A 25,678-nucleotide genomic window follows, 5' to 3' on the forward strand; every position below is an offset into this window, starting at 1 on the left:
TGTTCAATTTTAATAGAAGGATTTTTTTATCGGAAATATTTTCTTTCATAAAAAGGGATTTTATAATAATTATTTATATCTTGTTTTAATTTCAATTATTTTTTTAATATTTATCAATACAATAGTTTCGAAAAAATATGGTATAGCCTACTGCAATTGATATTTAACTGAAAAATCAATAAGGAAAGAATCGTTTTTCTTTTGCGTCTAATGCTTTAATCATAAAATATAGATAAGATATAGATTAATAAGTGATCAATAGTTGTTGTTTGTTTCGTGCACTACCTTATTGAAGAACTATATGGAGCTCGTTACATTTACATCGTTCTGCTAGACCATAATGACAGCAGTAGATGTGAATAGCGACTTTTGTTATCCTAACAGGGAGAAGAGATAATTCAAATTCATTACTGCATAACGTTCCATCTTTTACATATTAAGCATATGCAATTTACAATTTCAGTAGCTTCCGAATAGTGGATATAGCTTACGACCGACAAATACATTCTGCGTACGAACTGAACTCAATCCCCACGTCTGTTTACACTTTGTCTTAAGCAGAAAATAGCCCACTACTTACATGTGTGGCCACAGCTACTGCAATGGATGTAATCAGTGGCATAATACATTCATGTTTGTCATTCGTCCAACAAATACATTAATGTATTAATTGCTTATAAAGTTAGTGAACGAGAATGGAATCTAGCTTGTGGAATATTTTGCGATGTCTACTATGAGTATAATACCACGCTACTACCAGCACCAATATTGATTAAAGGATATTCGCTGTATGGAATCAATGTACTTTTTAATTATCGATAACAAGAAAACAAACACATTTTATTAAATTGTCTACGTATGTTATTTTATGAATAAAGAATTAACTTATTTTTCCGCTTTTAGTCATATAAATATTTAATTCTATAAACTAGCTTTAATGCTTGTCTATAAATTATATATTTAAAATCATGTTTAGATTATACAAATATAATATTAAAATATTATTATTAAAAATATTTATCTTTACTGTTTTTATTTTATTCCAATAAATATAAGTATTCTTAAAAACATTACTTAAATTTTCTTTCCTTAAATTTAATTTTTAAGTAAGAAAAAACATTTTCTGAATTTAGTATTAAACCAGAAAAGGTTAAAATATAAGTTCTTATTTTTTTATATAAGGTAAATCGTTTTTTTTTTCTTTTCGATTTTTTCTAAAATAAGTTATTAAGTACTTTCAATCTAAGATAATCAAGAGAAATTTTTGCTCTTAAAAGCATTTATTAGCCGTATGACCAATAACAAAACTGCTGACAAATCAAATTATTAAAAATTATGCACAGGAAGAAACAACCATCTAATAACGTTATTAATATTAAGAGAGGCCAGTTCAGCTGTCAACATACGTTTATTAGCAAGATTCAGTAAAGGTAAAGAAAGATGGTTATTAAAATCATAATAAATTATCTACCAATTCTATTAAATAATTAAAATAATAACATTTAAATATGATTAATATATGATTAAAATGATAATTTTTTTCATTCTTTCGCAAAAATGGTAAATAAAAAAATTAATTAAAATGTATAAATGGAAGGAAAACTAATAAATATATTTTTTAGAACGATTTATATTTTAAAAACGTAGTTTAATAGTTAAGATTTTTAAATAGATTTATATTAAAAAAGCGATTACTAATTCTGTATTTAAATAATTAAAAAATAGACAAAGATAATTACTTTTTTTTTAGTCTTTTCACTCAGAATTTTTTTTGATAATTTAATTATGCAGGTAAGTCGAAATGATAATAGAAAACAACTTTATGTCCCGTGTCTTTATCAAGTTAGATGACATTCCGTTTCAATTACACGGAGAATAATTTGTGTAATAATAGAAACATTATTTTAAAAATCAGAGAAAAATAACATCTGCTTTGTAAGATGACAATGACGTGACAAAAAACACCCACCTTGCATATATTAAGAATGATTAGTAAGATTGCGTGTTATTGATAGGCAGTTAAGAAAAACATCAAATGAAAAAAGGAATAAATCAATTCGTTTTATTATTAATTATTGATATTAGTTCGAATTTATGTTGTTTTCTTTCTTATCGATCCGTAACGTTTTGACTATTTTGGCATATTTTATTTTTCCCAAATGTATTATCAAAAATATGTGGACGTTAAACATGAATTACGGCATTAATTGAATGTTGTGATGACATCAGACGAATAACATTGGTCGGTTCTAATTAAATGACCCAATTATAGTCTTCTATTGTTTTCCAAAGACTGAATTTGATCGGTCCAAAGGTATAAAGTTAAGAAAAAGAAAAAAATTAAATAAAAATCTAGCGCTGTAGATAAATCCAGTGATTCATTCGTAATTTGCCATAACGTATATAAATGTAAAGAATATTTGCTTTAGGTAAATAAAGCTGTACCTCATATAAGTTAAAATTCAAAAGAAACTTCTCAACTCTCGTTAAATATTTTCCCTCTTTTATAACTACCAGACAACGAAAATAATAATAATAATAATTAAACGTACGGCGAATGCATTAACTGATCTGTTTAAAAGGGTGAATTAAAGACAATTTTCCTGTTTATTTTTTTTTCTGTAGACCTAATTAGCCGAATATTCGAGTAAATCGTTACACAGAACTAGTTGCGTTCCCAATTCAGTTCCTTATTGTAATTCACTGTTTTAAATTTCGTACTGTTTGTTATAAGACGAAAGTTAAATGACAATCGTATGTTGTTATAAATCTTTTGAAAGGATCTCTTAACATTTAAACTTGTCATAAATACATTAAGTAGACAGCTTGGCGTCAGATTTCGAGAAAAGCGTAACAAAAAAAAAAAAAAAAAAAAAAAAAAAAAAAAAAAAAAATGCGAATCGGAATAAAAAAACTTTTCCATTCCTTTACAACCGAAAGATCATCAACTGATGCGGGTTCCGATGACGTCACGAACAGCAACAACGTATCAACCAATCGGTGATACGAGGGCAAGTTTATTATTGTCGAAGCGAATACAGACGTCATTTATTACACCGAAATGTATTTTAAAATATTTATAACGAAGAAAATTTATAATTAATAACTTTATTAATATTTTATACGCGAATTTATTACGGCGGAAGGTATTAGATTAGAGATAAGAAAATGTTTTAAGAATAGGAGAAAGCTTCCACCCCCCGCCGCTAGTGGATCTTTCCTCAGCTGATATTTGACTGTCGCGTTGTAGTGGATAGTGTTCGAGCAGCTTCGAACGGGATAAGAAGATGAGTGTTATCCTGAGGTAGTGTCGTCCTTTGTCTACATTAAATGATCAAAAATGGCACAAAATCATTACAAGTAGACTTTAAACATCTTGTCGACAAGTTAAATGACGGTTTTGTTCCATTTTAGGTTGGTGATTTCCAAGAAAACTTCTATTTTGATGTAGGCCTAACCAAGGCGAAGTCTCGACCAAGTTGTCAGAAAAGGACTGCAATTTTTCCGTCTTATTTTTTTTTTTTTATATATATATATTTTTCCGATTCAGTTTGGTGCTGAAATGCTTAGGTATTTGACGCAAAAACTTCGAACTCAGTCTCTTAACGAAAGCGAAGCATTCCAGTCAAAGGTAAGATTACTTCCAGCTTTTTTATTTATTTATTTATTATTTTCTTGATTTACTTGTTTCCACTTTATATGTTACAACCTACATACTCTCACACATTAAAAATGAATAGAGAAAAGAAGCGTTTTTATAAGTAAATTCTTTTTATTTTTTTTTAGTTTTACAAGCCATGAAATTGGGAAAAATCTCTCATTTTTAGAATTCGAAATCGATTTTGACGGTCTTGACATTTTCTGCTTCCACTTAAAAGCCCGTTTACTTGATAGTAAATAGGTTTATAATATGAAAAATAATAATAATCGAAAATACATAAAAGAATCTTTTTAATTAAACTATGAATATTCAAAATGTCAAACTGTCATGCTTTTGTTAAATGAACTTTTGTCATAATTATAACCATTAAAATACAAAAGAGAACATTACAATGATGATAAACAGTCGTGTTTTAATAGAAGAAAATGTTGATTTCAAAAATCTTGTCTTTTCCCTGCATAAAATACATGGGAAAACTTCAGTCAGAAGGTGTGTACAGTGTGACAATATATATCTGTAAAATATATATATATAAACTTTGCATTGTTGTGTACAGAATTAATATATAATAAACAATTAAGGTTTTTCTGTTTTAGTTTAAAATTTATTTTAATTAAGAATAAATTTATTCAATATTTACCATACAATAGACTAACTATCAATGTCTGGAAATTTATTCATGCAAAAAAATACTAATTGGCATAAAAAAACATATGTGCATATAAAAAAAATGTTTTCTTTTGTTTATAAGTATTTTTATGAAGTTAAATGCTATATTATTTAATGCCTGGTGATTTCTAAAGGTCAAAATTTATAGGATCATTTTTTGTTTTTTATTTTTAATATTTATTTTTTGAAATGTGAAAGTATGAGGTAGTTTTTTCATCAGATTTAGATTAATATTAAATTTCTAGACCTGTTATAAAATTTCTAGCATAGAAAAAACTTTACCTATAAAAATAATTTTAATTATATTTAGTAAATTAGAATGCTAAATCAAAAAATAGATGATTTACATTCCTGTTTTACAAATATAGGTCAATGCGTGTTGATAGTTACTAATGAATAATTATTCAGCAAGAAGTTTAAAAGATGTATAAGTATTAAATTTACCATAAAATAAATAATTATTATTACACTTAAACTGAAAGATCTGTATAGATAATTTGAATAGATAAAATGTAAATAGTTTTATTTTTTTTAAATCATTTTTAAGAGTAGATTGCTTGTTTTACTTTGTAATATAGACATATTTAAAATCTTAATCAAATCAGATTTAAAAAATTAAAATTTCTATAATATTTTTATGCATGACAACTTGGATAGGTGTAAAATTTTGTTCTCTTTCTCCCATTTAAGCTAGTAGGTATGTTGTTAATGTGAAGAGAGTACACACAAAAAACGTCTTTTCATTAAAATAATTATCATTATAAGATTGAAACCAACACAATAGAATAGATGGAAAAATTATATAATTAAAAATCCTATTCCATTTTTATACATCAATAGGAATTTTTCTTTTAAATATGAAATGTTTATTTCCGATTTTGATTATATAAACTAAAAATTTTAAAATAAACTTATTATTAAAATAACATTAATTTTTTAATACTATGATTCTCTTTTTAAAAATAATTTAATAAATATATGTATCCATTAGTTTATTCTACATTTAATTTACCATACTGAATATACAAACATTCAGTTTATAAAATTTCTGATTATGATGAGTCATAAAGTTCATACAAATCATAAAATTTTAAATTATTTGTAATAAACAAATATTTATTTCTATATCAACTTCTGTTTTTCATGTTTATCATCTCATAAAACAATAGAGACTTAGTTTAAAATATCTATTAAAAAAAATGCCTTTTTAATAGTAATTTTTATTGTATATTCATACTTTATGTAAAAATAGAAATGCTAATCTTTAAAGCATCTAATATAATTAAATTGTATTGTTTGTGTTGAATGATATCTTTTGTCTTTAGTGGGATTGTATTAACTTCATAGAATTTTCAGGTCCAGTTTTATCATTCTATCATAATTCATTTAAGTTCATTTTATTCATATTTTTGTTTTTTAGATGATGATGTTCACATGATTAGACTTCCAATTGGATTAATAATCTGATTGGAGAGGTAAATTCAAGCACAGACAATATCACAAGTATCAAGATCATTGTTCTAATTAAATATATAACAGCTCAAATTTTTTCTATATTTTTTTTTTAAAAAACATATCTTAACATTTCAGAATTTTTGCTGATATTTTGACAAATTGTGGATTTCCAATATAGTCATATTGTAAATCTATCTAATAAATATGGAGATAGTTGAGACCCCTACATTGGCAAGTGTAATTAGGAATCCACAAATTATTCAATCAACAATGAATTGATTTCTATTGACTCTTAAAGAAATTTCACTATAGTTATAAATTTTGATTTTTAACCATCAGTTTAATGTTAAATATTCTTTAGAATGTAATTTTTTTTTTATTGAGGAAAGGAAATTTTGAATATTTTAAAACATTTTGATTTTTTTTTTCACTATATGTTACTTGTTTTTAATTATCTAGTTTTTGTTATATGTTGTGGTCTCAAAATTTACAAATTAAATGCCTGTGTTAGCTTATTAATATTGTTGAACTTTTTAATAATAATTTCACATTTTATTACATAATTTTCTTTTGAGAGTAATTGTTCAAGTTTTATTTTTCCTTTATGTGAAATAATTTTAAAAGATTTTACTTGGACAAAAAATAAATCATTTGTCAATTTTAATTTTCTACAATAAATAATAAAATAATACATACATTTATTTATGATTTTATCGTAATGTACAAATAACACAATTTCAGTTGTCTTGGATAAGATTTAAAACATTTTGTAATTTTATTTTTAAAACATTTGACCTTAATGTTCTGTTTACAAATAAAAAGTAAGGTGAAATATATTTTCAACGAGCAAGTTGTTTAGTAGAAAACAAATATTTTCAATTATTTATTTATTTTATTTTGGTGATCATTAGGTTTCAGGAGATTTTTGATTGAACTTCAAATTTGAACATCTACTAGTTTGTTAGTATGTATGGTATGGTACATCAATGTTCTATTACTTCCAGAACTTATAGAAAGGTGTTCATTGATTTTTTCTTAATGTTTTCTTTATTAATTTCATAAAAACTGATTTGTGCAGTAATAATGTGACTCATTATACCTTTTTAACATGCCAAAAATATTAAACCTATTAAAATTAGTGTAGATGTATGAAAAGTGTATATTGAAATTGTAGATCTCAAATTGAAACTGGTTAAAATTTTAGTATTAATTTGTTTTAAATTTAAGATTTTATTAAATATTTGTTATTGTTATGAAATTTAAGACACATTTCAAGACACACATCATCTCAAATTTAATAATTATTAACTAAAAAGTTTTTTGTTAGATAAAATCATTAAAAACAGTTTATGGATATAAATTTTATATTCATTCCAATAGTCTTTAAAAGAAATTTCATGAATTAGAGCAAATTTTTATTACTAATTTTATGTAAGATTTGTTTAAAAATACCTCTTAAAAACAGCCAAGTGTATTTTAAGATTCAAAGCATTTTTTCACTAGTATTAAAAAAGATATTCAAAATAGTTTATACATATCTCATTATGCATTAACTTACTCTTATAAACTAATGTAAATACATAATTTTTAATTACATAATTTGTAATTATTTGTTGAAACAAGTTGTTGCTTGGTTTTTATTATAGTTAACATATCGACAAATCTATACTATATGAACTAATTGTTTTTTGGCATAAATGTGATCATATTGATAAGCTAAAATAAGTTAAAACTTTAAATTTTTATTATGTTTTTAAAGTTTGCATATTGGAATAATAGGACAATTGGAGAAATTTAAATACTTTTTGATGCATTAGAAAATAACTTTCATATTATTATGGGGGGAAATTCTATCTCTAAATGTAAATGTTATGATGTTTGTATTATAAATTTTAATAGGTAATCTTTTTGGAAATTTACAATAGCTATTATGATCATGAGGATGATAATACTATTTATTAATAATAATTAATTTAACTAATTAAACTGTCTAACTATGTGAAATGCTATGTTGAAATACATGTTTTTTGTTTTTAATATTTTTAATTCTTAATTATAGCAATTTTTATAAATATACATTAATTATAAATCATTGTTTTTGTAACTAACCTTACTAAGTCTTTGATTTAAACTACAGATCAACTAAGTATAGTTTAAGCCTGTCATGGTTTAGACAACAGTTAATTATTGTTGGCTAATTGTTTGTCCAAAAGCAATATTAGGTAACATAGCACACTAAACTGTGGTTGTCTAGATTTCATATTCTACATTTTTATTTATTATTTTTGATAGCAGAATTTACTCTTTGCATATAAACTTGAATATGAATATCATTAAAAACTAGCAAAGTTGCCATACTGTTCTACTTTTGTTTAGAAATTTTATAACTTCTGCAATTTCAACAGTTTTTTTATCCTTGTAATTCCAGATTCTTGTATTGATTTTAAACATGTTAAGTTATATAATATTCAAACCTATAAAATCTGGTGTATCTTTGTTATATATGTATGAGTGTTTACTTACTGTATATATTAATGATATTCTTACATGCTTTTTATTATTAACTGTTGTGTAACTGTTATCAGTGATGCATTTAGAAATATGGTGCCACTAGGCTCATAATATGCAGATGCCCCACAAACTAAAAGTGCCACTTTTGTACTGCAATAATTGTATTTTTATGGATTTTTAAATATTGAACAGAGAAAAGGACACTACTATTGAAAACTCCATCAGTACTACCATCCTGTTCATGCGAAATATTCATAGTTTAAGATATATTAGTTAAATATTAGTGTTTTTATTAAGCTTTTAATTTGGACTAATTCTTTTATTTATTGTTATTAAATTACTTTTCTATTTTGTTGTTATTTTGAAGCTTTATTCCTTATGACTGGGCCTAATGAGAAATGCATCACTGTCTGTTACATTTTTTTTTTATGTAATACATAAAAGTGATATATATATATATATCATATATATGTAATATAATAATGATTTGATAGTGGGTCATACAAAAAAAGTTTTTCTCTTAATTATACATTGTCATTCTTTCTCAACTGTCCTAATCATTCTGGATTAAGGCATTTGGGAGTCCTTGGACTATTGAAGAATTTGGAACCCTTTTTACCAATCCACTGGCAATGCTGGCAAACAACCATTAGTTACTTTTTGATATGACTTTGTAATATCTTGCAATATTTTTTGTTGTAATACTTTTGTAGACTTAGAAAATGATCATATTTGCAATGTATAAATTATTTTGTAGTTATAGTTCAAAAGTCTAATGGGAGACTGGAAAGACTTCAAAGATTTAGTTATAAAATAGCCAAATTGGCAACACTGGTCCTAAACTGTAGATACTCTAGCAATGCTAGCATTGCCTGAACATATTGCAAAAGTGCAAACATAAAGGCATCAATCAAGAAATACAGTTCTATAAATTGTAAAACTTGATGATATTTTAGTTTTAATACTTTCTAGACTTAATTTGCATTTTTAAGTTTCCTTCTATTTATATAGGCTGTTTGTTTTTTTATCTCAACTGCAGTTTAAAAAAAATCAAATAAAGCTTGAGGCAGAGCCTTTGACTCTTAGGCAGTTGTGGCCTAGGCTACAAACCCTTTATCTCTCCTTAATCTAGCACTAGGCTATGAAACAAATTCAAATATTAATCACATTCCTCAAATTGATGCATTATTTAAGAAAATTGATATTTCTGATATAACCGATTTTCAATATTTAGCAAGATTAGTATTTACAAGTGAATTATTATAATGTTTGAAATATATGAAACTTATTCATTATGAATAAAAATTATCAATATTATTAGTTTCTTAACTACCATTCTTTATCATCAAAATGATGATGATAAAGAAAAATGACTATAAAATTTTTTTTTTATTTTTCATAAGCAATAAAAATTTTAATATTAAATATGTAATTGTTTTTCTTTTTTGATTCATAGCATTTTTTGTATTTTATTTAAGCTGAACTTTTTCCAAGCTTATAAATTCATCATTGTTCTGAATACATATGTAAACTAAGTTTGAGTTTTTTTTCTAGAAAACTCTATAATGTTGTAATACTTTTCTCATTAAAATAATTCAAATATGTAAATTATTATACTGTTCTGTATTATGTCATATTTGTTGTAAATTATACAAATATATTAATATATAGTATTTGATTTTTATTCTATGATTTTACTATTCAGTAAGTATTTGCAGCAATATAAAAAAAATCATCTTTATAGAATTGATTTTACAATACATGCTATATAGTGTACACTACAACCCTTAGTCTGTATTACTTGACATTGTTAGATCACGTTGAAGAATAGAATGTTTTAATTCTACATTATAAAATTTTGTTGATCTGATAAATTGAATCCTGAAGCTCAGAAGTTATTAAACCAAGTCTTTGGATTAACAACTATACTTCTTACTGTAAACTGGATGAATTATAATTCTTTGGATTAAAATGTTTTTTCTTAGAGAGCCTTTTATTAAAGTATACTACATTTAATCAGATTTTATGAGTGTGATGAAGATTATAACCATATTTAATTATATCTACTATAAATATCATAGTGAGAACATTTAGCTTTTTAAGTAGTAAATATTAACCTAAACCATTTATGTAGTTTTAACTAATGCTTTGTTAGCACTTAAAAGGGATCATTTTCTGAAAAATTGCATCCGTTCAATTTAGAATTAGATATGAAATTTAGTATAGTATAAAATATAGGAAAATAATGCTAATGTTTGAAATTTCAAAATATCTGACTTTAAAATGAGTTTAATGAAATTTAAAGCCAATTTTTATAGTTTAGTCATTTGTAATTTTCATGTTCTTTATATATTTTTGTCATTGCTGCAATTTTTAATATAGACTGCATTATTATTATTATATTTATTATTGATTTAAAGTATGCATTTTAAATTTATTTTAAAGATACACACTTTTTGAATTTTAATTCAATTTTCTCTAATTTTTTTTTGTCAATTAAATTGAAAAATTAAAATTTCAGACCTTTAAATTGTTTTAGATGATTAATTTTAGCTTACACACACAAATTTAGTATTTAACTATATTAGATTTTTTAAAAGTTAGTGTTAGAGATTTATTCTTCAATGTTGCCATCTTATATAGCTGAAACTCACCTAAAAGCAACCATATTGGGAAAGTTCAGATGGCAGAATGTAGTTTTCAAATGCCAGTTATTGTAAGTCTATTGCCTATTAAATTTATATATATATAAATATAATTTATTCTGTATGAATTGTCATTTACATCAATGTGAGAGGTATTTAGCAAATAACTTGCCTAATAAAATCTTGCTTGCTGAGTTAATTAAATAAGTTTTTTTTAATAAAAATTTGTTTTCATTTACTGATAAGCTTTTTTTTTTAACATTTAAACATGGATTAAATGACATGCACAATATGTAATCAATAAGTTACAATTAAAATAGTTTCATTATAAAAGTTAATCACTCTTGGTTCTTTTTTACTTATAAACTTGAGATTTTAATAGTGGTGAATTAAAAATTCAGAATTGTTTATTTAATAATTATTTTTTTAAATAAATTTATTCTGATAATTTGTAATATAATCTCATATATGACTTCATCAATTGGTGGTGTTTAAAAGTTAAAGCCATGATTTGAATCATTCAATGCAGAAATTTGAACATTTTATAATTATATTTTATAAGGTAATTTTGTCATTTCAAAAACTTATTTTTCAGATATTTTATAATTAAAATAGATAAAGTTTTAGAGAATTAGTATATATTCTAAAAAAATTATGTTTTCTGAAAACAAATGGAAGAATTTTTTCCAATTTTTAATTCAAGTTTTTATTATATTGCTATTTATTGTATAAAATATTTGGTTACTTTGATACCTTTCTTTAAAATATCTAAAATTTGGAATAGTTTGCTTTACAACTTCAATTATTTTTAAGACTTTTTTTCAAACAGGGTTTTTTAAATTAAACATTGTAATTTTTGTTGCCTTTTCAATGATTTTAATTTCATAATCAATACTTTGCATTATCAAAAATTTTTTAATATTTATTTTAACTTATAAATGATAAATTTATATATAATTTCTTATGAATATAAGTTTATACTGAATTATAAATTTTACTCAGTCAAAAAAATAATAATTTGTAATTTGTATTAATGTGAGTCTTTATTGCATTAATACTTCTTAAAAAAGACTTTTTTATTGCATTGATATTTAGACATGGTATTAAAAATTACAGAAGTTTATGATGTAATTTGTATTTTACAATGTTGCAAGAAATTTGTCATTATAATGAATATTATTCTAAAGTATGATCAATAAATTTTTTGTTTAATTATATTTATATAACTATATATAAATTTCCTGCATAGGACTCCTTTTGAACTTGTGATATTTTTGTATAAATATATAGGTGGATCAGTTTGTAAAACCTTTTATTATTAAAGATGCTGAACCTTGAAATTTTCAAATATTTTGATATGGATAATAGAAATTTTTAATGTTCAGTCACTTCATTCAAGGGATATGTATGCCAGGAGTGCAATTATGATAGTTTTCCAAACAGGTTACCATGCTGAACTAATTTTGTGGAAGTTGAGAAGTTGTAATATTGTCTATGCTTATAAAATTTTATCTAATTTACATTTGATAATCTGTGAAATGTATAGGAATGATGTCCAGACAGCACTTGTTATCAAATGATGCCTTGCATTTGCATCAGATGAGGATGATTAAAATGGACTATCTAATTTTTGACAAAAGAAGTTGATCAATTTATCATACATGCAACTTTGAAAGGTGCATATTATTTAATTTTATACATATGCTTTTAACCTTGATTTTATTCTCTAATATTGTATAGCATATTATTGTGGAAGTGATATTTAAGTTCTGTGCCACATAGGTGATTTGTGTGTGTGTATATATATATATATATATGACAACAAAGCAGAAAAAGTTAGACTCAATGTAGGAAACTACAATACTATGAGTCCATCAGTGGCTGAGTAGATAAAACCACTGAACGCTGGTAGTTGGTCATGGGTTTACACCTTGCCAACAGGCTGGTCACATGGAATTTTCTGGGTTCATATTTATAATATGAAAATCCTCCTTAGAGGCATCCCCCTTAGTAGATTGCCTATGTGTTGCATTGCTGTAAAGAAATAAACCAAGTTTCCTACATCATGCAGTAGAAGAAAAAGCATTTTTATATTTGTTACTGGTGTAAGAGATGGAATAAACATCCTTGCTCATGCAGGAAGAAAATACTGTCTGAAGGCAAAATACTTAAAATGCTAGCTATCATGCATATCTTGTTGGTAGAATTTCTAAAACATTGATGCATAGTTAATGTTGACAAGAGCCACTTTAAAAAGTTGCACTAGTCCATCAGGAGTGTTTTTTGTAGTGATGGTGTTACTGTGAAAATATTCAGCTGCACAAGTCATTCAACTCAAAATTTCCTGCAAAAGTTCTATTGGGGAAAATGTTGGATCCTCTTCATACAATTTAGGTAAGCATTTTCATCTCTCATCTTGAAGGAACACTTATGATAGCATATTTAAACCTTCAGTCCAGGTAAAAGGGTATCATACATGGCTAAAACAAGAAAGATGTGTTCTGTGTCTAGGATGGACAAACTTATGCAAGGTTTGCCATCTTTTGTCAAGCAGACTTGTTGGAAAACAATATATAATGAAGATATCACTAATGTATTATCAGTTTATTCTAAAAATTATCATTTGATTTATGGCGCTCATAATTTCTAGTTTGACTTCTGTTAAAATGTTTATAATCATATGTGCATTTGTTATTGATTTTCTTATTTCTTGATAGTTTTGATTTTTAAATTGTATATATAACAATTTTTTTGGAGCATAGAATTTTTTTCACATTTTCAATATATTTAAATTTCTTTAAAGACTCGATGATATTTAATTTTCATAAATATTAAAAAAAAATTAAGTGAAATAGGATAACTTAAATTTTTAAAATATATTGTATCTGTAGTAGATCATGTGTGTTGAAATTTTGGTAATTCATTCTTGATCAATTTTCATGCAAGTCTTTTTACCAGTTTAAGTTTTTTTTCCCTTGGTTTAAACTAATTTTCATATTTACTTGAACTTAAACATGAAAATATTTTTTTTAGAAAGGTCTAATGCAGCGTTTCTCAAAGTGGGCAATAACGCCCCCTTGTGGGCGGTGAGTAAATCTAAGGAGGCACTGGAGGCAGGGTTATGAACGGTGACCAAATGCAAAAGTTAGGGTCACTGACAGCCATTCCCTTTCCTCTGTTAAACGGATAAGAGGAAACATTGCGTTTAATGATTTCCAGATGTTGAGAACAATTACGGTAAGGGCACAAAGTGTGAGATTGATAGAAAAGTTTTCCTAAGAATATTTCCAATCCATTCTCTCACAAAAAATGGGTTAGGGGCATTGGGTATAACTTTACGGAACAAAGGGGCCGGTGGATCGAATGTTTGGGAATCACTGGTCTAAAGCAATATGATGATGATGATATAAAATGATAATCTGTTTAATAAAACTGTTTCATGAGAATATAAAAAATAAAGTGGATAATTTTGATTAGAAATAATTGATTTTTAAAATTTAAAAAATATTCAATTCTAATTTATAGACAATTGCAATAGTATTTTGAATTAAATTTGGTTCCTAATTTGAAAAGTTTCCTCTTTTGTCTTTATATTCATTCTTATACTTCTATTCAGTGTTATACTATATTAGTTATAATAACAAAAAAATATACAAAACATAAATCAAAAAATATGAAGAAAAGTAGTAAAATTAAAATATACTAATTTTATTAATTGTAAAAATTTAACAAGTCTGTGCAATTCAGGATGTAACGTGTGTTGCTTTTATATAATACTGTAAACTAATGGATGAACTATATGTACAGTACTTTTAAATGAGTATATGTTCAAATTGGTATGAAAGATGTACACTACAAAGATAAAACGTGAGACGTACAATTGTACAAACGTACAATTGTATTTAACATCAGTTAAATACAATTTTGAGAATGAGTTTTATCTTGAGTATATGTAAATAAAATTAAAAAAACAAACATCAAATTGTCAATTCTTTTCTTCACTTAAGCTTAACTCCTGAGTTGACTTCAGGGGATTTCTATTCTAGGAGTAAAAAATTGAGAGATGTGACATTTTTTACTCTCAACAATATCAAAATGCTGTTGTCCATTTAGTCTGTTTTAATATATACTCCAAAAAGTTGTCTTGTTGAGTAGATATGGAGGAATAGGCCTCAATGCAGGAGTTTCCTGAAATTTAATTAAAAATTTTTAATTCTTATCTTGACAAATCTGGGAGTTGTCAACCCTATCCTTCACTGAATTGCATGGTTTTCAGTTTCCGTTAAAGTTTGCATATAATGTATACATGTGGCTTTTGCATAAAACTATTGTAAATAATAATGACAATATGAAGTATAGTATATATTTTAAAATGTATGGGGTGACCATAGAGGTTTTAGAGCTCAATTATACAAAATATGTTCAGCAAAATTCAATGAAAATTGATGTACTTACTACTCAGACCATGGGATTTCAATTTCTGTAATAAAAGATTTTTACTTCAGATTTGCCACTAGGGGAAAAATGGCACTATATGTGGAGCTAATTGCAATATTCATGCTCAAAAGTGTGAAATTATGCAAATTTCAGTCAACTGATATCAAATTTGCATATAAATGCAATTAACCCAATGTTTATGATATGGTTATTTAATGCAATGTTCTGTTTACATGATCATGCTTTGTTTGTAATGCTTTATTACCAAAATAACAGCAATGCTGCTGTTGCACTTTGGTTATTCTGTACAGCAAAGAGCATACAGAAAGGTCCCATGATCAGTTTATGGAAAATGATCTCACACTTTGAAAATACCAGATCTTTACAAGTGGCAATCAGGTTAAGGGCACAAATTGACATCAAATGAGGAACTGAGCATGTTGCATCTGCTGTAGTGGAAGGTAATGCTACAGATGAATCTCATGGTTCCTGGGCAATATACAGGCAGCTGGATATGCCATATTCAACTGCATGGAAAATCATTCACAAAGTGCTGAAGTGTTTCCTCTACAAGACTTAGCAATGCCCAACCACTTCTTCCAGAGGATCTGGAAATGTGCCTGCACTTTTCCCATCTGTTTCTAGCTCAGATGGAAGTGGATGATGCATTGCCTTGGAATGTCCTATGGAGCAATGAAGCACCTTTTTATCTGAATGGCATTGTCAATATACACAATTGTTGCCTTTGGACTACTGAGACTTCTCATGCAATTGAGCAGATTTCCCTGCAGCTATGGAAAGTCAATGTGATATGGCTTTACTGTCTCGTTCATAATTGGTCCATACTTTTTCAAAGAATCCAAACCAGCTGGACCAGTGACTTGTTCTGTCACTACAGTGAGATATTGACAAATACTGTTCAACTTTATAATTCCACAATTCTGACAGTGTAGATGTCTCGACAACCATATTTATGCGGGATGGAGCACCCCTTAACATAGGACTTGCTGCACATTCAATCCTATGACAGCATTTCACCAAAGACCAAATAGTCAACTATTCCCTACAAAGTGGCCAGTCTGATCTTACCCTCCACAACCAAAAATCATATGGAATATTTAAAAAGCTTAGTTTACCAAGAACATGTGGATAGTTTAGCAACTTTGAAGGACCAAATAACGCTTCACCTGTCACAAATCAGTAGAGATATGGTATGTGGAAAATGACGTTCATAGAATCTAGTTTTGTAAACATGTACAAGGCTACCATATTAAACCATGTTTATAATTGAGTCAGAATAAAAACTGTTAACCTTTTTATTTCCTTCACTCCATGTACAGTGCCATTTTCTTCCTAGTGGTAAAAATCTGAAGTAAAAACTTTTATTACAGAAATCAAAATCCTATGGTCTGAGTAGTATTTACACCAATTTTGGTTGAGTTTTGCCAAAGAAATTTTGTACAGTTGAGCTTGAAATACCTCTACTTTAATTATGGCCACCTGGTATATTAATATCCATAATTTTTATTTACACTATAGGGAAATTTAAAGTATAGAACAGCAGAAAATAAGCTTAATTACATTATGAAATAGATGTAGAAAATTATATTTGTATACGGTATATATTTCTAAATTTAGATTTAAAGTTAGAAAACACTTGAAATTAAATTATGGTTTTTAAAGTTAATAAATTTTACTATTAAAATAGTAATAGTAAATTTTTACATATACAATTAGTATACTGATTTTAAATTAATTGTAATAATCATACTTTTCCGTATAGATAAAAAAAAATTATGTTAATTTAAGATTTTAATTTCATGTGTTTTTTTATTTTTATTTATTTATTTTTTTAACACATCTGAAGAATTATAGATTATGATATAAATTTCAACATTTGAAGAAATATACTGTATATGGTTTTAGAATATATATATTCTAATTATGTTTTGTATTTCAATTTTGTTATAATACAAATTCCTTGTATTTAATTAAAATCAAAATCAATTTCAGTATAAAGTTAAGTTTTAAAAATAATATAAAGTTTATTTCTGTTTTTGTATTTATTCCAGTCCAACAGAATAATTTCTTGAAATTAGTATTTATTTTTTATTTTAAATAATTGTTGCATGGATCTGTCTCCAGATAGAAGGTGAATACTTTCAGTATCTACTCTAAAATTTGAGTACAGCTGATGATTTGTATGTGTTTTGTTCATTTACATTGTGTGTGCACGTCATGTTTTATTAATAAAAAAAAAATTGAAGGTTCAGTAAGGAAACTTGGTACACTCTGTAGAAAGAATAATTATTGGTCATTTATGACATGCAAAATGATAAACAAGAATATCAATAGAAACTGTGTGCTTGAACTGATCTATTTATAAAAGTAATTTGAAAATGACCAATATTTCACACTTAAAGTGCTTCTCTCTAAATATTAATTTTGTAAAAAGAAATGAATCATGGACAAAGTCAGTAAAGTGAACGATGCAATTTTTTACTTGCTGTTAAGAATATAGGAAATGATATGTTCTGACAATGAACAACTGTTTCTAGATGTATAACTTTCCTTAAAATGTTAACTGCTATGAAGTACCACAAAATAATAATATATTTTATATATAAAAATATATATAGTTTATAATAACAGATGGCATCACATGCAGTTTTAAATGTTGCTGGGAAAGTTAAGCAACATTGCTGGATTATTTAATTTAGTAAACACACTTTTTTATATAAAACATCTGAAAAGAAATTTTGCTAGTTAGTACAAACACAAACAAGATGTCTGAAAATATTAAAAGATTTTTGCAATCAATTAATATATGATCAGTTTCAAAATCATATAATTAGATCATATATTTGATGAATGGGATGCTCTATTCTTGATGTTTTGCCTCAAGATGAAAAGACAAGCAACCAATTTATATTTTATTAGCATAAAATTTATTTAAAGTTTTTTTCTAATTGTTTTTAGAAAACAAATTCAAACTGAAAAGCTGGTTATTTTATTTTCTAGAATTTTTAGAAAAATAGTTTTGCAACATCTTATATAAAAATAGTTAAAACTATTCATTGAATCTGTTTAGTGCCTTTTTAAAGAATTCCTATATGAATTTAATTATCTTCCTTTTAATATTTCTGTATTGGAAACTTGCAATAAAATCAATTAAAAAAAAACCCCAAATTATCAACAAATGCTGAACACTTAAATGAAATTTTATAGTTCTCCATAAGATCATTCCAACCAATCCAGTCTAGATTCAATGATGATAATTTTATTCATTTATGGATTCACACTAGTAAATCATGTTTTTAATTATGGAATAATGAAAAAAGTTTCAGGATTAATATTTTTTAAATGAAAATTGTGTTGTAAAGTTGTTTTTGAGTTTTTTTAGTTAATTAAATTAAGCTCTGATTTTAATCAAATAAATTATTTCATATAGTATAAATATAAAAATATCTGTACTATAATGAAATTGCATTATTTGTATATTATTTGTAATTTATATTTCCACTATATATTTTGTAAATATTTGTACTATAATATATATTTATAAAATTTTTTTGACAAAATATTTTATTCATTTCAAAACTTTTTATGGTTGGAAATCTTTTATATGAAAAGTGAAAACATTTTGTATAAAAAGTGAAAATACTTGAATAAATATTTAGTGTTGTATTTTCTAATTTATCAATACTGTTGTTTTGTATGCATTGTACTGTTTGCTAAGTTTCTTTTAGTCTGGTTCAAAACCTTTTTGTTTTGAAGAAATCTGAATTCTGCTCTTACTCACTTTTACTTCCTATATAGAAAATTTATTTCAGTGAATGTTAATTTATGTAAATTTTAGCTTTTGTTAATTTATGAATAACTTAATTTCTAAAAGTCAATTCATATTAGTGCTGTTGTTTAATTGATTTTTTAAAAATTTATTTAGAATTTTTTAAATTAGACTTATATCTTAATTGAATGAGCACTGTTTATCCCCCTTCCATTGATTTATTCTAGATTTTGAGATTATTTGTTTTTAAAATGTAATACAATCTAAAATTCTGAAAAAGAAAACAAAATAATAGTTTGAGTATGTTTTTATGAAACTTCATTATATCTAAGGATTTAATAAATATTTCATCAGAATATTGGAAAAAAGTAAGGATATCTAAAGACAGATTATTTGGATTATGGATGTAGAAATGGAAACTTCCTAAATAAGAAATAGTTTGATGGATAAATTCCTTAAATTGGAGAATGAGTGCAAATGTTTCCATAGAATCAAGACAAAAGATAGCTTCACGTAGGCCATGTAATGCCAGCTTTCTTGTACAGAAAGAGCATTACATGGACATTGTACAATGGAGGACATTTATAACAAAGTAGTTTGTTATAAATATCTGTTGACAAGCTACAAACAATAAATAGGGTTTTAAACTCAATGTTAGAATTATACCCAACTGTTGCACAATGCCACCCAAATTGAGTCCTTAAATTTTATTTGCTTGTCTAATTCTGATCAATGTTATTTTCTGTTACTGTAGTGAGTGACTATTACTTTTAAAATAAAAAAATAAAGTACTGGAACATCATCTGCCAGTAATATTTCTGAGCAGAATATTTTAGAGTAATATCATTACTAGTACTGATAATTAAATTTAGCTACTTTTTGCTACTTTTATGTTTTTTTTTCTTTTTGTGATCATTAATTAACATATAAAACTCAGATTTGTCAAGTTTTGGAGTATAGAGCCAGAGTAAAAATTATAAGATTTGCTGAGTTCATGTACTTGTACCTCAAAAACTCTAGTGATATACTGTACATTTCTGATTGGTAATCATCTCAATGAAAGCTTTTTAATGAATAACAAACGAATGAGACTAGTCAATTGTTTTGTTGGAAAACACATGAAATGTGGCAACTTACATTGTCATTATGCTTATTTTACTAAATTTTAAAGCAAATTTAAGTTATTGAAGGTTTGCTTATAGTAACATAGGAAAAAATTATTACTCTAGCTATTGTATGTTTTAGTATTAAGAAACAAATGGGACTTGAAATAGCCAACTTCAGGATGGTCATCAGCTTTATACATTTGAATTGTTTATAAACTTTCATATAAAAACAATAAAATCATGTACTGTATACTTCATTTTGGTCAGTCTTAAAACCACTGTCAAAATTAAGACATTCAGATATTTTTGTGTGTATAAATTTGTAAATTTATAATCTGACAATGTGTTATTAAATGCTGGAAGATTTTTGTTATCACATAAGGTCACGGTTATTTACAAGAAATAAGAGTAATTTACTTGGATAAAATCATATTTTTTAAGTTATAAAATGTGAGATCAGTGAAAAATAAACTGTGAATATGGAAAAACATAAAAACAGCAAAAACAATTTAATTATGAATGTTTTTGGTTTAGCTGAGGATGGTTTTTAAAAATAATTGAAAATGTTTGTAATTAAATTGTTTTTTCTGTTTTTAAAGGTTTTTGAATGTCAGAGGAGATCAGTGGAAAAGTTCAGGTAATGCTATGGCTGTGTCCATTGTGATCAAGGTCATTTTGTTTCTTTGGTTAGAAATGAAGTGACCTTGATTGTGACGTGTGATGTCACAATTTTCAAAGCAGGGCCAATCTGTTCCCTTCACTAAGTAACTATACTGGCTTCTGCTACTGTTCATTTTTACAGCCTAGTCAAGATTGTTAAATGGCTTTATATGGTTGACAATAGCATTTTGGGTGACATATAGCACACTTGGTCTTGTTCTTGGCTTCTCATTTGGCTTCTGCAGTCACCAAAATCATGCAACAGTGCAGGGTGTCCATTGTAAATTTATGCTTTTTTGATGACTACATAGGAAAAAATTCGAGGGCAAATCTGAGGAACAGGATGGCCATAGAACAGGATCACATTGTCCTATCTATCAGTTGCTGAACTAATGAGAGCATGACTTCCTGGAAATGAGCTGGCACACCATTGTGCTGATATCAAATTTGCCATAGCTGCTCTAATTGCAAGCCATTTGTCATTATCATATATATATGTATACACACACAGTAGTAAGTGATTGGTTAATGAACATAATCTGTTCCAAGACTTTGTTTGCTATCTGAATTGTTTGTTAATTGATTATCAATTTACCACAGGTTTTTATGGGAATTTGATTAATTCGTTCTGGAGACTTCAAAAAATAATACTTTCTTACTACGTTTATTTATATGTAATAATAAAAATACATATATACACAGTCTTGCATTTTATTAGTCATGTTTTTTCTGTTTGTGGGGATTAAAGAATCTGTCCAGTGTTGATTGCATTTCTCTTTTTCAGAAGTAATTAATAGCATTGTACTTGTAGAGATCCCCAAGCCTATTAACCTCACCTTGGTTTGGATACCATTCTAATACCGTTGATTGTTGTCCTGACATCATCCCACTTTTTCAAAAGATGTTTAATAGCAGATATCGACATTAATCCTCTTTCAGAAAACACATCTTGTCGAGTTTCTTGGTGTTGTTCTGTCGTCAGATCCGTTTCAGGTTCCATTATAAGCTCTTCGATGTTCTTTATTTCTCAGATGTGATTTTTGTTACTCCTTAAGCTGCTTGAGTCTTCTTGATTATACTGTATCTTTCTTAGATAAGATTGAACTGTGGCCTACTGTAGACCTGTTCAAGTCATACTACCCAGCAACATCAGACATCTGCCCACTCTCTACCTTTGCTATTATACTCTCACCTTTCAAAAATAAAAACAGATGCAAAATTTAATGAGTGCCTGTCCGACAGTCTCACGAATACTATAAAAGGATGGAATTAAAGAGTTTCAAAGTTTGGAGGCTATCCGATCAGTATATACCGGGTTGAGCATTGATGTCTGTCTCACACTCCAAAAAGTTTCAAATTGTTGCCTGAAGACAAGGGAAGACCAATCGGTATTCATTATTTTACATCGCTGCTGCTTGTGTTTGTTCTGTGAGGTGTTTGTTATCCGAACATGAGTTTGTTGTTTGAACATAATGAACACTTTTGCAAAAGATTTTTATCTGATTTGTTTGATTAACGAACAGTTCAGTTAACAATCACCCACTGTCTAGAATAGTGGTCACTAGTTACAGCTGTCAATAAATATCAAACCAAGAATCTACTCGTTCCAAATGCCATACCAGATGTTTAATGTAAAGCATACCTGGTGATGTATATTTTTGCATGCATCATGAAGCACATTGTGCCCACTGGTCCATATTATAGCAGCCCTGTCAGTCCATAAAATGTGATCATGCAGATGTATTTCATACGGGCATAAATTTACACCCTCCTAATCAAATTACAATTTGTCATCTGCATGTTATGCCAATTGTAAATAGCAGTTGAATGGATTCATGTCATGGCAATATAAAATTTGGTATGTTTGTGACAGCTACAGTTCATTTTCTAGCTGCTGTTTGTATGCTTGTATGTGGATATGAGTGGAAGTATGCCAAGAATTCAATGTCACGAGGATTGCTATCTGGACCATGCAGCTAACCTGTAGCACACCTACACTACATGCTAACCTATACATGTAAGGTGTTCTATGTGAACTACATATAGTGAATTGTTCAGAATAGCTACATCTTCCTAATTTGAAACAGTGTCTCTCTTTTTATTTTGTTTATATCACACAATGATGTGCAGTATAATTGACATAAGGTTTTTCTTTAATCCTCCTTTTTTAATTTATTAAGCTATGTAACTGGAAAAAAGAAAAATCCAACAGAGGAGGGGCAAATGCCCAAAATGCATCTCAGCAAATAAAAAAAGCAAATTAAAGGAGGATGTAAAGAAAAGCCTTGTATTGTTTGTACTGCACTTCATTGTGTGATATAAACAAAATCTCACTACATGCTAATCTGTAGTGAAATGTTTAGAATAACCTGCATTCAGAATTGTCATATCTCTAGGTCTTGGTGCAGCTGGAAGAGCTTGTGAAATCAGTGCTGTTTCTTCTGAATTTTGTTTTTCTGAAAAGTACAATCATTTCACAGTAGTGTTTGTGACTGAGTTATAAGGCATTGTCTCAGTGCTATTATTAGCAGTCTGCATAGTGTGAGCTTTTTTATAAGGACATCAGCATTGTGTGTTGCCATGTGATTTGCCAAGACTACATTTTTAATTTGCATAATAGTTCCATATAAAATATCGGGTAACCACATAAAAAAACTATGATGAATAAAAGTATTCACTTTCACATTCAATTACTTTCCCAAAGAGAGGGCAGTTTGAAAATACCATGTTTATAAAACTTCATTTTTAGCATTAAAAAATTGAGTTACTTTCCCTCTTATAACTGTGTGATTTGTAAATTGTTTTCCACACACATGATTATCCAAAGATTAAAAAAAGTAGTAAGCTGAAGAAGATAAGTCAGGAGAATAGGAAGGATGAGATAAGTTTCCATTCCAATTGCATTATTTTGTTTTTTGTAATTTCTTCAATGTGTGGGTAAGCATTATCTTGTAAAAACAAAACACCTCTGATTAATCAAAGATGGCTGTCTTTTGCCTTAATTTGTCATGTACTCTTTTTTGTAGCTTCTTACTGTATAAATCTGTAAGGGTTTGGCCAATGTTCAAATATTTGTGATGAACAATATTCTTCAAAGTCCACCAAATGCAATTTTTTTGGGGTCATTTTTTGTTTTGGTGTCTGTGGCACAGGATCATTTGGTGATAACTAGTGATGACTACATTTATAGTTAGAGTATAAAAATCCATTTTTCATCAGTGTGCAAAATTTGATCTAATGAGTTAGAAATTCTCAATTTCAAACATGAAAGAAGTGATGTGATGAATTTACAGTGTATCAAATGTTGATACACTGTAAATTGTTCTCTGCTTAATGCATAAGGAACCCTGTTACTTAATTTCCATTTCTTTCCCAATTTATGTAAATGAAATTATTTCATCACTTACTTGAAGCTCTTCAGCAATCATCTTAAATGTGAATTCATCTTTATCCTAGACAAGTTCAACTGTATTTTTAAAAGATTTTACTCTGGAAAGAGCTACTTCACAAATCTTGTTTATACATTCTCATGCTTGAGCAATGATAACATGTTTGACAATTCCTTCCTTCCTTTTCAAAATCCAAATCTATCATTATAAAGGTGACACTTAGTTTAAAATATTATTCAATTGTTTAAGCAATGAAAAGAATTTATACCATATATTTATTTCAGACACTTTTTGAGACCCTTTTTTTGAAATTGGTTGTAATGTATAAGGTGTGACTTTAAAAAAAATTTTCAAAACAATTTTTGAATACCGTAAGTGTTGCCACCCGTCCGGTTTTTACCCGGACAGTTCGTGGTTTTAAATTCATTGTCCGGGTTAACAATTAATTTTGTCTGAGCTTTTGTAGCAACCTGTCGACCTTTTATTTTTTTTTCTTCTCAGCTCTTTAAAGCTAAGTTATTTCATTTCTTAATTTAAGTTGTTCCTACACAAGTCCAACTGGTTTAGAACCGGTGTGCACGTTATTCTTTGCATGGTAAAATAACATTGTGCATGTGTCAGGGACTTCTGTTCGAACAAACTTGACCTGCTGTCCAGGTCAGCAATTTTGAAAAGGTGGCAACACTAAATACAGTAATTTGATATGTCCCAGAATTAGAAAGGCATCATATTTTAATAGTCAATAAAGTTACTGCCTTTATTAATTACTTCAAAATATGATCTGATTACTTAAAAATTAAATATTGTGAAGGTTATTATTTATTGGGGAAAAATTATAAGGCATTTTTTAAAATCAATAATATTGGGAAAAAACATTGTTATATACAGACTTTGCCAATTTTTTCATAGGTTTTCCATATGATAATACTGTTTTTGTAATATTAATTGGAACATTGTCTTGTTGAAAGATTTAGATGTTTTCAGTATTTTATAGTTCTTTTTAATAAACAGCAGCATTCATTTAGTCACTAATAAAGGCAACATTAGTTTTACCTAAAAATCCAAACCCTGCTTAAACCATATCACTTTCTTGTTACCTCTTACAATATATTTGCTCTTCTCCTCTTAGATTGTTTTAGTATTGTCAACCATCTGCACTATTCAAATTAAACTTTTTCATCACTAAACATAACTTGTATTCATTTGGTGTTCTAGAACAGCATTTCTTTCACCCATTTTAATCTGATAGAGACAATCTCTGTTATGCATACTTTTTCTTAAGCTGTAGTTGTTTGTCTTTAAATTCCTGAAAGGGTTAATTTGCTTACAGGAATGTCTGGACATGATGACAAAGA

General features: G+C 27.0%; 1 protein-coding gene across 3 annotated transcripts in view; it reads left to right on the plus strand.

The window, feature by feature from the left end:
* Window positions 1-3,148: 3,148 nt before the first annotated feature.
* LOC136969654 (uncharacterized) overlaps window positions 3,149-25,678 on the plus strand; it is a 176,096-nt gene continuing 153,566 nt past the window's right edge. For all 3 annotated transcript variants that reach the window (XM_067263939.1, XM_067263940.1, XM_067263941.1), the window contains exons 1-2: window positions 3,149-3,304; window positions 3,415-3,631. In XM_067263939.1, the coding sequence (XP_067120040.1) occupies window positions 3,563-3,631 (69 nt within the window). In that variant the 5' untranslated portion in view covers window positions 3,149-3,304; window positions 3,415-3,562. The remainder of the gene's footprint in view (window positions 3,305-3,414; window positions 3,632-25,678) is intronic.

This window comes from Centruroides vittatus, unplaced genomic scaffold, assembly GCF_030686945.1.
Source record: "Centruroides vittatus isolate TY-2023 unplaced genomic scaffold, ASM3068694v2 contig_18, whole genome shotgun sequence".
Classification (NCBI taxonomy): Eukaryota; Metazoa; Arthropoda; class Arachnida; order Scorpiones; family Buthidae; genus Centruroides; species Centruroides vittatus.